General features: G+C 30.9%; 2 protein-coding genes across 2 annotated transcripts; one reads left to right on the top strand and one right to left on the bottom strand.

Annotated features, from left to right (window-relative positions):
- The first annotated feature begins 203 nt into the window (after positions 1-203).
- LOC113397453 (mediator of RNA polymerase II transcription subunit 7) lies at positions 204-1,512 on the top strand. The gene is made up of 3 exons (XM_026635798.2): positions 204-542; positions 618-886; positions 1,142-1,512. The coding sequence occupies exons 1-3, from the start codon at positions 354-356 to the stop codon at positions 1,344-1,346; spliced, it is 663 nt and encodes a 220-aa protein (XP_026491583.1). The 5' UTR covers positions 204-353; the 3' UTR covers positions 1,347-1,512.
- A 1,150-nt stretch (positions 1,513-2,662) lies between these two features.
- On the bottom strand, positions 2,663-7,909 carry Cass (cassowary). The gene is made up of 8 exons (XM_026635797.2): positions 7,676-7,909; positions 7,417-7,578; positions 6,964-7,308; positions 5,223-5,420; positions 4,624-4,818; positions 4,129-4,404; positions 3,890-4,054; positions 2,663-3,739 (listed from the first exon to the last, which is right to left on the bottom strand). The coding sequence occupies exons 1-8, from the start codon at positions 7,748-7,750 to the stop codon at positions 3,470-3,472; spliced, it is 1,686 nt and encodes a 561-aa protein (XP_026491582.2). The 5' UTR covers positions 7,751-7,909; the 3' UTR covers positions 2,663-3,469.
- Between the last annotated feature and the right edge of the window lie 5,182 nt (positions 7,910-13,091).

Genomic DNA, 13,091 nt, shown 5'->3' with positions numbered 1-13,091 from the left:
TAATGTATTACTTAATATTATACCCTGTAGGTATGACAGACAGTCATTTTTAAATTTTGTTAAGTAGGTATCATACAATCTTAAAAGCCCATATATGTAAAACTTGAATCTACACTCAAAGTATAATCTGTGTCCACTAAACTAAAAAAATATCAAGTGACAAGACAAATGTCACTCGTCAGGGTATAAACTATAAGTATAAATTAATGACAATTTGTAAATGTAACAACGCTCGTAGTGATTATTTATCTTTGTTTTAGAAGCTTTGGAGCAGTACATAATTTTTGTTATTAAAAAATATATAATTATTTTTATGTTAGAATAAAACAATTATTGTCTAGTGAAAATATATAATGTCTTCAGAAACAACTCAAGTCAGTTCCTTACCATTGCCTCCTTTGCAATACATTAATTTTTATACTGATGAAAATGTTCGAAGAAATAGAGCCCCTTTGGCTCCAAGGCCTATACATGATTCTTACCAAATGTTTGGACATACATTTAATGCTGATGATACGATAATAAGATCTTTAGAAAGCCAGGTATGTTTAAGATATTACAAATAAAATAACATATTTACAAATTACTGTTTTTTAACATGTCACTTGTAATAACAGGGATTTCGGCGCCTTTATCCAATGCACTTTGAAAGAAGACGAGAATTGAAGAAATTGAATCACTCATTATTAGCCAATTTTTTAGACCTTTTAGATTTATTGGTTCACTGTCCTGATTCTCCTAAAAGAGCAGAGAAAGTTGAAGATCTAAGTTTATTGTTTATACACATTCATCACCTTTTAAATGAATTTAGGCCACACCAGGCAAGAGAAACATTGAGAGTGATGATGGAATTACAAAAACGTCAAAGAGTGGAAACAGCTATGAGGTATTTTATTGTTTATAGTTTTCATTATTGAGAATAGAGTGCCTGTTTGTTGGCTTTGCCTTGCCTGTTTAGCCATGTTTGTAACGCAGGTGATGTGTTTAATTACTTCTCTATTTACCACTGACTGCATTTGTGTATGTAGCATGATCAAAGGACAGTTTAAACTGAAAATATACCTTTATGAACACTTAATACTAGGTATTGAAATAATGAGAAACATAATATTTTCATCGAATATATGTATTTATTTTTCAGATTTCAAAAACATTTGGATAAAGTACAAGATATTTTGCAAAATGCACTTCAGAGCTTGCCAGATCAAAATGATATGGAATCCAACTTTAAAGTACCTACAGAGATATTAGAACATATGGACTGCGGCCCAATTGATAGTGCTAATCTAGACCCCTGTTATGAGCTTGATAGAATAATGTGTAATGTAGTTGATAATATGAGATAAATGAATTTGTAAAAGTTAGGTTAAGTTTTGCATATTAATAAAGCACCTCTTTAATTCCTACATGGTTCATTACTAAGATCTACCTTTTTTTTTCCTGAACTGTATTTTAGTATAATTAATTATGTTATTGAATACAAGAACTGAAATAAAGATGATTTTGAAAGAATGACTATTTTGTTTTTATTTTAACTATTATCAGTCAAATGCTACTACAATATATATTATTTTTATTTTACAGGTTTATAAGTTTGTATATTTTAACTTTCAAGTACCTATTTTTGTTTCGGGATTTCATTGTAAAAATCGAAATATTTTTTATTCAAGTAGGTTCAAAAAGCACTTTTGAATTGTTTTTTTAGTGATTAATTCATTGTAAAACTACCAACAGTTCAAAAATAGTTATATCGTGAAGAAACTCGTAGTTACTCTTTTTCACCATTATGATTAACAAGATTAGCAGAGTATATCAATAATTACAATTAAATTTATATATATCCTGCCCAGAACATAAAAAAATACTAATTCCACGCTTTTTTATCATAAATAAAATTGTATTGATTACCTAATATGCCTTAATTATCAATGGTTTTTTAACATGAGCTTTAAATTTGTTAATGGGCTAAGTTATAAATAACTGGAATCTTATCATAGAAACGAATACCGTGCCATAAAAAGGATATTTTAACTTTGCAAATTCTGAAATTAGGTGCGATAAGTTTATCTTTCCTCGAGTCTACAATAATTGTCACCGTCTTTTAAAAAGACTTACATTATTGAGAGTATACAATGTGTCTGTAAGCATATTTTAAAGCAACTGTAATTATACCCGCTTATTTAAATAAAATCCCGAAGAGAGTCCCAACTTGGTGCTGTTGCAAAACTCTTTTGCATAATTTTGAAAAAATATTGACATTTTATAGATATCATTTTTTTAATAACAAAACAAATTTTATTTACGCTATTTTAGTGATAACTTTAATATTCCATTTTCAGGATATAATTATAATCAATAAGAAAAAAATAATAATATGAGAGTCGACATGGCCCAGTAGTTAAACCCAGGCAAGCACCACTGAACTTTTCATATGCTTAATTTGTGTTTATAATTCATTTAGTGCTCGGCGGTGACGGAGAACATCGTGAGGAAACCTACACGTGTCTAATTTCAACGAAATTCTGTCACATGTGAATCCACCAGCCCGCATTGGAGCAGTTTGATAGAATATGCTCCTAATCTTCTCCTCAGAAGGAGACGAAGCCTTAGCCAGGGAAGGGGAAATTTACAGGCTGTTACTATTATTAAAATAATACAGTAGTTTGCGTAAAAATCATTTTATTATATGAAGATAAATTTATTCCAGGTGGTTACTTCTTTGGTTAAAAAAGAAGTGTGACAAACAAATCTGAAACAATTTTCAATTGCAGCCATGTTCTAGTAATTGCTCCATTTGACCGACCATCCTATTTAAATGATATATTATTAATACATTTTCAAATGACTTACCGTAATCATGAGTTGTTGGCAGCCAATGTCATTTTGCATAAGTTGTATGATGTAGTTAATATAATATTTTAAATACTACAAAATATAATACTTACAGCTTATAATGAAATTCCAAGTCACCAACTTATTTAATTAATTGTAGATAATTAGTTTACTTACCATTTACATATGAAGGCAAAGATGAGAACTTATAATATTAATTCGATAAAACATGCATTATTTTATGAATAAATTTGTCAAATAAAATCTACGTACACTATGTAGCTGAAGGTACACTGAAAACTACTGCAACATATGAGAAATAATCAATATTATTTCTTCTGGAACTGCTAAAAAAGTTTGAAAACAGAACTAATCAACGAAGTATACGACGAAATTAAAACGGCGATCGCCCAATCTCAAAACTGAAGTTCATGTTATTCATTTTAAAACTATTTTTTTTTTTTTGTTATATATTTTTTTGCTAATCAGCCATATAAATATTGTGTACAATGGAAAAACATTCCATAGTTGTTTTTTTAAATGATGTGTTTTCTTTAATTAAAGGGCGACTTTCTATATAATTATGTCCTTAAAAGAAAGGAGAAGTCCATGGGATTATGTGAAGTTTTTAGTCAATCTAGTAGCGCTTTCTAAAGGGCGTGCCCCTGTTCCAGAATTCCCTTTTGCCTCTCCCTCGCCCAGAATTGGGGCCAGAGAAACGTCCAGTGGTATTTAATCTGGAACTATATTTTCCCGAGGGTGGTGTATACATTTTAAGATTTCTATCACCACTACGGGCACGTTTCTCGGGTGCTTCCTTTTGTTCACCATTGTCAAAGGTGATAGGTCTGTGTCTTTTTGAACCTGATGAAGATTTATCTTTATCTTCTGTATCGCTAGATGTTATCTAAAAAATAAAATCCAATATAGTCTAAATATTGACTATTATGTAATACTAAATTTGGGACAGATATTAATATGATTCATATTACTATATTATAAATAAAATTCTACAGAAATTTGTGCCAACAGTAAGAGAAGTTTTTTTTTATAATACCTCTTTTTCAACTTTTTTTGTCTGGAATGAAAGATGCACTTTGCTCTTGAAGCTAGGAGGTGTGCGAAATATATCACGTATAAGTGTGTTAATATTTGATGTTGTTTTTAAAGCAGCTATTTTCAGTTTATTTTCTTCTGTATTGGCATCTTCACCTTTTTTGCTCTGAAACATTTTTTATATAATATTAGATAAAATAAATAATAAATATATTTATGTTTATAAAGTAAGTGGTTTACCTGTGTAACTTCTTTTAGTTTTTTAATATATCCTTGAGTTAGCCTAGCTGTGTATTGAAGTCGTAAGCGTAAAGTCTTTAGTCGTGCAGTATCTGCTCCAAGAGCATCTGGTGCTTTCCGACACAATGAGTGAATAGCAAATAGTGCACATTCAACATGAGAAAATTGTAAAGATGGTGCTGTCGTAGATTTTGTGTCTTCTGGTTTGTTTTCTCCTTCTTCTCCTTTAACAGCATTCTCTTCTTCATTTTCAACTGGTGCTTCAGGTAAATAGTTCTGAAGGAAAGTGATTTTCCATATAACATATAATTTGAACCATTGAATACTTTTGTTGTTCTATTTTTTAGCATTTTTTAAATAAAATTATAAGTAAGAATAAAATTTCATAATAAAAAGGTATGTGCATGTGAATTGGTTGCCAAATAACAAAATATACAATGAAAAAATATTTTTGTGTATGCCATAAGTTTTAAAACAATAAAATATAATATTTACCATTAGAACATCATAAACAATATTTATTTTGTCCTGAGCATTTTCTATCTCTCCACAGTGCTCAGTAAGTTCAGCAAATGTTTTCAATATATCAAGTTTTACATCTGTCCCTCCACCTGTGGTTGCAATATCATTCCATCGAAGCAAGACATGATCACAGAAAATGTTGACAAACTGTGTTGAATCCACTTGATTCTGTCAAAAATTTTTAATAAGTGAATCAAAATATCCTGCATGTATATTAACATTACATATCATAATAATAGCAGTTTTTATTTAACCCTAGAAGATCTGGATACTAATTAAATATATCGCATATTTTGAACTAGTGAAGAGACATGAATTACATGACATAAAACAAAAAAAAAAAATTCAATCGAAAACAAAACATCTATGCCATATTTGAAACGAACATGATTATATAGGTTAACATATTATAAAAATAGCTTAGAAAAACATTTATTGCTGTTGTTCTGAAAAATACAGTATATAATTAATTGAAATTTTGTGGAATTAAGATTATTAAGAATAAATGAAAACATTACATTAACAAACAACAAATATAGACATTTCATGTTAGAATAATAAAGAATACTTACAGTGAATAAGGGTATCGCATGTTGAGTGCATTGGATGAGCCTATCAACATATTCAGGATCTTCTGGATGCCAATCCCCGGACGTAAAGGCTAGTGCAGCTATCAGCTGTGTCATTTCTTTTTTTCCTGCTGGTGTCTTTCCAAGTCTTGACCAAGTTAATAAATCCATTATATGTTCAAATTCTTCAGCTACGGAATCCTAAATTAAGTAATAATCAAAATATAGTGATTGCATATTACTATTATATTATATATAATAGAGAATATTGGAATATATTATATTAAAATGCTACACTATACATATTATGTAATAGTCAGAACAAGTTCATGTACCACAGTCCTCGTAGGCTCCTTCAGGATGGGTTGGGGAGCGTTCAAGTATTAGTATATTATATAAATATTAGTAACGCAATTTTTGAAGATTTTTGACCCCCCTCCTCCCCTAGTAACGCACCGTAACGTTTTTCTGTACTCCCCCCTCCTCCTCTCTAAACGTTACGTAACACTCAAGTTATGTTATAGTTATTATCTTTGGTATAGTTTTAATTGACTTTGCGTTTATAATACTAAATAAAACAAGAGATTTTTAGTCCTAAACACGTGCATATTTTGTTCATTTTTTATAAATTTTTGACTTTACACATAATTGTTTTCGCCCTTCATTCTCCTATTTTAGTTTTTTTTACTAATACTCTTAAAATAAAATACCATTTTTCTTTTAACCTTTGGCAATGCAATTATAAAGAGAAACCCAACTGAAATTAACCATTTTACTCGAAATAAAATCGTATTCTTAACAAAATTTAAAAATAATCAACTATTAACCAAGTATAAAAACAAAGTATAGTAGGTCTATAAAAAACAATTCGATTGAAATTACAGCTCCTCTGTCCACGGGTTTGCTAGCCCCTCAGATTCTTTCATCACTGGTACCTGGAGTGCAGACGAAGACGGTTCTGGAATTGTTAAGCCACTTGCATCAACTTCGTCTTCGTCGAGCCAGTCAGTATCCTCAGATGTTTAATAAAGACACACAATGCAGAGAATCTCATTCGCCCTTCTGGTAGCAAGCCGCTGTGGCCGTACTCTAGTTTCACAATGGTCTGAGACAGCCTTCCATGCATGTAATGACAGTGCATTTGAACACTCTTGTGAGATGTGGAGTAGATCCCACAGGTTGGACAAAAATGACGACCAGACTAATACAATCGAGGGATTCTCCGTAAAACCTAAATGAAAAGGGTTGCCGATTTGGGAGTTTTAATTCTGTAATTTTTTATTTTAAAAAAACAAGGTTACATACCGTGTTGTAAGAAAGACCCCCTCCCGCCCATGTAACGCATCGTAACGTTTTACGAGACACCCCCTCCCCCCCAAATTGTGTTACGTAATTCTTGAACACCCCTTGGTGGATACAAATGACAGATATAGTTTTTAAGTAGGGCTCTTTGATTAAAATCCCTTGCTCTGAATATTACACTATCTTGGCACAAATTATTTACTACTAGCTTATGACATAGCTTTGTATGCATTTGCAACAAACATTGTCATATTAAAACCAATGAACCCAAATCCTAATGAATTATATACTTTCAACTTTTCCTCAGAAATTACATCCATTCATTAATGATAATTATTAAATGACAAGATATGCAAAATGGGGACTTTGTATACTACTTTGGGGACTAAGCATAAAATGTACTGATGAAAACAATGTATTTTATTAAATATAAAGGTCAAACCTGTAGGATTTTCTTTCCTTCGGAGATAATAAGGTCTTCAGCATCTTTATCAATAACATCTCTACCTAGCTGCTTTACTTTTGTAGCCAAAAATTTAATACACCTCTCTCTAACAACTTCATTAGGTACTTCACTATCTGTGCTTTGGTGAATTTGTGAGAATAAACCAGTTAAAGTCCCTTTTGGGTCATTTTTTAAAATGTTGACCAAGGAATTGGTAACAACATTAATTTCTGTGGCATCTTCTGATTGTAAAAGCTGTGCCAAAATATCAGCAATCCTAGTAGTGTGTTCTTTGTTATTTTTACACATTAATGGTAGGTCTTTAATGGCTTGCTTACGAATCTGAAATAATTTACAATAGTGATAGTTGTAAAACAGGATAATTATTTACCTACTCATTTAATGTTATTTCTTTAGATATATTGACTGGGTTATGTGAACTTTACTTACCGCAACATCGTCATCCTCACAAAGATCAAACTGAGCTTCAATAGCTTGGTCCGTCAAATTAGGAAAACTGTTAAAAAATTTTGCAATGAATTGCGACGCCAGGCGTTTTTCTTTATCTGATCCTTTTACCGCTGCAAGTATTTCCAAATATTCTTTTTCATGCTTGAAAATAAAACAATGATTGAGTAAATATAATGTATAATGATAACTATAAAAGATTTATTAGATGAACCAATTCAATATGAAATTATGAGGTTACCTTTGAAATGTCATCTTTAGCATCGGCGAGAATTCCATAATTTTGATATAACTTTTCAATATTATCAGCAGACATTTTACTCAACGTTAAATAGTGCTGGTAATTTAGTAAAAGGTGACGAAACTATGAAATAAGCACTATTAATTAACAAAATAAACGACGCCGATATGCACTATTGTAAAATCGTATATTCAATAATCCCATGCATCTCCACAGAGTAAAATTCAAATAATATGTGTAACATAGACTGCATCATCATCACAGATTACATAAAAATTCTGTGTAGACAAAACAGAGTATTTCGTGTAAGTAGGGTTACTAGGCGTAAAAATTATTGTATTTAATAATAACAATCTCTATAGTTAAAAATTGGGATAGACAATGTAAGTAATTTCTAAAAATTTCATAGAATTTATACATACAATTGTAATTATTTGTTTATGTCAAAGTTCGTCATTCATCATAAATGAACGCGCTCATTTTGTACATGCTATTTTTATATCGTAAATATTTTACACTACACTCGACTCTCTTATGTTAGCATAGTTAACTCATTTTTTATGCATAACATTTATTCTCTCACTTTCCTGCAATCTGTGGGAGCGATTTCTTGATAAGGGACGGAAGAGTATAACAGGAAACCGATAAAGCGCACGTTGTTCTAAAGTTGGCTGTCCCATAGTGCAAACCTATTTTTCGAGAAAATATAATGTTAATGTTGCATATAAGTTATTACCAAAATGAGATGCCAGATGTTACACATAATATTATGCGACTATTACCAACTGATTTTTAGCTAATTCAAAAGAGTATTCTACTATATTTGAAAAAGTACTTCAAAATGTTGTTGACACGTTTTCTTGCCAACAAATTAAATTAAATTTTAAACCTTTTTTATTCATTTTAATATAAAATTATTTATTTAAATATTTTCAACGGGATGTTATTAAATTGAATAGTTTAAAAATGTATTTAGGTATTGATAAAAATATTTTCTCAGGATTATTTACGTTGAAGTTGCGGATGCGTAATGTTTTTTGAAACTGACGATACGAGAGCTTAAATCTAATGTTAATGTGTAAACAAGTACAGTGTTGAAATAAATTACACCCACCTACGCTCAAAAATTTTATAATTAATCACAATTAAATATTGTTGACAATTAATATAGCCAAAAGATATTACAGATTTTTCCCAGCCAATCCGTCTATAATGCAGTTCGTTAGGTTATATGCGTTAATGATTTCTATTGCTGTTATAATTACGCATGACCCTTTCCAATAATCATTTTTTTTTTAATTCAAATTACTTAGTATTTTTTATCAACAATTTTGAAACTCGTTGGTCTTCGCTAAATCACATTGTAAGAGATTTTTGTCAAATTAATAAAAAAAATTGAGTGGTGGTTGTTCTAACAACCTTCTTTTTTCGATTTGTCTTAATTTAAATGTATTTTAAATATTATGTAAGCTAACTTCAAATGATAAACTACTCTCAATAGCCAGCAACATGTTTGTATTTCCCGTTCGCTCATATTGGGATTTGCTCTAAGTGTGCAACGTAGGCTATGTTTTTGTACACAGCGCCCAAACAAATTAAAAAAATCTTTTCACCAATTTTTATTTCTTTTCCTATTGCTAGATAAAAAATAAAAGTTTCATTGTAACTGATATTTTGAGGCGAGATATCAGATGTAGATTTATAAAATTATTGGATAACACATTTCATCCCGTCTCATGGATTCCACTTATGGCCGGAGGAAGGGTTAATTTTCAGACCGAAGAATGATTCTTGATTCAACGGAAAAATGCCGATGGAATTACACCATTATCAATACCACTATCTATTCTGATTATTTTTTTAATGTTTTAAAAATTAGAAACTTATTTGGGCATTTGAGCCACCCGATGGTAAGTGATTACAACCACGCATAGATATTGGTGTTGTAACAAAATAAATATTAACTATTAAGTATTTATATTCCATCGCCAATGCGCAGACAACCTTCGGAACTAAAATATTATGTCTCTTGTAGCTGTAGTTGCACTGGCTCAATCACCCTTCAAATCGGAACACAACAATATCAAGTACCTACCCTTCTTTTTTCCGTCTAGCGCTAGGATATGTGATGAGTAATTTTGTGAGGACTTATCCATACGGGTTTGGATAAAGATCTTCGATCAAAATAGTTACTAAAACCTACGTGTTTTTCTTTCAGTAAAATAAATACTTTTAGCTTTGACAATTAATACATTTCCACCAAATATTAATAAAACTTTGATAAATAAGCCGTGTTTGATAATAAAGGATTATATAGATGATAAAAAAATATGGAGTTAGTGTTCAATTATAGTAGTTAATAATCTATGTAATTTAGTGCAGGAAAAGAGTAAGTAAGTACCAACTGAACTAAAGCAGCTAGGACTCGAATGGAAAGTATTGAGGTCAACGTGAATCTGGACATATGGTAGGAATCTACCTTCTACGATAGCCATATTTATACTTCCTGCATTGTGGGAAAACCCTATGACTATATAGATACCTAGGTACCTATTTCTTAGTTATTATATCGTAGCGTTATTATTGATTGTATGCCAGTAAAATATATATTGGCAAATTATATTACCCCATTACTTAAGTAGCCATCTTTGCCTATAAACATGCATTACAATGTTTGAGACATTCCAACCTACTCGCAAGTTATGCCTTGACTTGCATCATGTATGTAGATACTTACCAAATGGTAAATCCAGGGCCTGACCGTAAGTTTAGGGAGCCCTGTGCTAACACTACTTAGGGCCCCACCTAAGACATATCTGTACTTGAATTAAATTAATGAATGGATTTGATTAATTGCAGGACTCGCAGGGCTTACATACGATACGATCTGTTTAATTTAATAAAGATATGGGATATGAGATCTATTTAATTTATTATCGTCCAATTTTGACTTTGACTTGACTTAGTTGGGGGCCCCTTGAATCCACGGGGCCCTGGGCTGAAGCCCAAAAAGCCATATGGTAGAACCGGCCCTGGGTAAATCAATTCTATCTTTAAATGAGACGTAGGTATAACATTAAGGGCTAGGCTAGCATGTTATCATTCAATCATGCTAGCCAATTTTTAATATTTAGAACACTTAGTAGATAATAATGTTCTATTAAAAGCTGGAATAACAAAAGATTGTGGTACTGATATAGTAGGCAAAAACGACAAACCTCTACTCCCTGTAAAGCACAAAAATTTTAAGGATGTTTAAGATTTACGAATTAACTCAAATAGCAATTTTTTTTTTTGTAGTAGGTACTATTGACTAATTTTTGAGTTTTTAAATGTGACTTCCCAGAAGACACGGTTATATATTGCGACCAGCTTACTAACCATGTTTTGCTGCTCCTGTTGTTGCTAAATGTTGCCGCCCTAGGCCTGGGCCTCACGGGCCTCGGCGATAATCCAAGCACCTGTTTTTGTGTAGTAGGTAGGTATCTACTATATTATCTTCCGCGCATTTGGCTAAACACGATTGAAAAAATCCGTCACGGTCAGAATCGATATATACTGTAATTTGTTGTTTTTTTTTTCAAATTTAAGACTTACCTATACTATTACTTACCTATAATAAATAAGTCAGGTAAAACAAATAATACCTAATAAGGTAACAATTAATCATACTGTACTATGTAATAATAAATATTACAGATTTGCATTACCTATCTAATGCGTACCTATATATTTACTTTATTTATTAGGTAAGTAGTTACAAGTTTTTATTTAACTTGCTATGATTAATTTGTTTGTTTAGGTCAAATCTTGCATTCTGAATGAAAACCACTTCCTCTTATCCTAGAGAGCTGTAATTTTAAATATCGGTTCAGTTCAGATGTCAATGTATTTTTATGATAAGAGTAATACAATTTTATTAACCAGACAGCTTTAGACACTGCTCCTTAACGGTCAAGAGAATTTTGTATATAAAAGCTTTTTTTAAAAAAAATATTTTTGCGTTTTTCTTTTGTTATTAGACAAAGTAAGCTTCGTTTTAAAGTAATATTCTTCAATCAATATAATCAAATAATAATAATAATTTTCAAACCAGCCAAGCAAAAGCTTTCTTACTCAACTAACCGGTTCAACGGTGACATCAAAGCTATGCACATTTAAAAAGCATATTATTATTGAATTGTAAACACATAGGTATAATGAAAGGGTACCTGACAGTTTTATCGCTTTCAAAAACCCAGATAACATTTGCACGTCTTTATTACTTTCATAACAAAAGCAGACCAATTAAGTTTATTGATCACTGATTGACAAAACATCACTACCAAGCGCAGTCACGTTTGGGTAGGTAAGGTTAAAATTATATTACTTTTGAAATTAAATAACAATAAGTAGGTACTTCGCATTATCCGTAGTAGGTAATGGGTCAGTGCAATGCGTTTTTTGAGATTAGCATAAAAACAAATAGGAATACAATATACTTAGGTAATAACGCAGACAGTCTAGTCGTGAACAGCGTCATCGGGTATTTATATAACCTATCTATTTATTTTTATTGATATAATGGTATACTTATACTTAGGTAGTAATTTGTGTCAACGTAGGTGAGTTCATGCGGTAGTCATAAATTCAAACAAAGTTAAAATTGCTTGTGACTTTATCTAGGCAACCGTAAATAAATTTTAGATACAAGGGATATATTGGAATAGTAAATAAATAGTAGATACCTAAGTAAATATATCTAGGAAAATTACCTACCTTAGTAAGTACCTACTTAACCATACCTATTTGAAATCTAGTTGGTACCTAGGTAATTTTTATAAATAGATTAATACTTAGACTAACTTTTTTATAATTTATACCTATATTTCTATATAATAAGTATAGAGAAGTACAACAAAATAATCAGTTTAGACTTTGAATTGATGCGATAGCATTGGTCTTAGGTAGATAGGTATATTCATTTTGAATTCGCGACAAAATGGCAAGCAGAAGTAAGATTACAATGGATATAAAAAGTGAAGTGGAGTAGTGTTCTATTATATCTAAAGATAGATTAATCAAGAAATGTCTCTATAGACATAAGTTACAATATAAGTTCTAGATTATATATATGGTACTACCTATGTAGTGCGTAATACCTAATATGGGACCTCGTTAAAGCAGAGCTATTAGCAAATCACATGGAATATGTAGGTATCTAATTCTGAGGATTTTTTTATATTTCCCCTTTCTTCGATTGAAATAATGTAGGTATAACAGACATACCTACTACCTAGGGAGGTACCTTGACATATACCTACCTACCTATGTTTTTAAAATTTATACCACTAAACTTAAACCAGACATTAGGTAGGAGATACTTCTACCTACTATGTAGGTACCTCACAGATGTTAAAGGTGCTGTTTTTCTGTT

Source organism: Vanessa tameamea, chromosome 3 (genome assembly GCF_037043105.1).
Source record: "Vanessa tameamea isolate UH-Manoa-2023 chromosome 3, ilVanTame1 primary haplotype, whole genome shotgun sequence".
Taxonomy (NCBI): Eukaryota; Metazoa; Arthropoda; class Insecta; order Lepidoptera; family Nymphalidae; genus Vanessa; species Vanessa tameamea.
This window is presented reverse-complemented; position numbering and strand designations above follow the sequence as displayed.

Coding starts and splice junctions, on each gene's coding strand:
- LOC113397453 (XM_026635798.2), top strand. CDS start 354: ATGTCTTCAGAAACAACTCAAGTCAGTTCCTTACCATTGCCTCCTTTG. Junction 543..617: donor TAAGATCTTTAGAAAGCCAG/GTATGTTTAAGA, acceptor TTGTAATAACAG/GGATTTCGGCGCCTTTATCC. Junction 887..1,141: donor AGAGTGGAAACAGCTATGAG/GTATTTTATTGT, acceptor TTTATTTTTCAG/ATTTCAAAAACATTTGGATA.
- Cass (XM_026635797.2), bottom strand. CDS start 7,750: ATGTCTGCTGATAATATTGAAAAGTTATATCAAAATTATGGAATTCTC. Junction 7,579..7,675: donor CTAAAGATGACATTTCAAAG/GTAACCTCATAA, acceptor TTTATTTTCAAG/CATGAAAAAGAATATTTGGA. Junction 4,405..4,623: donor TTGTTTATGATGTTCTAATG/GTAAATATTATA, acceptor ACTTTCCTTCAG/AACTATTTACCTGAAGCACC.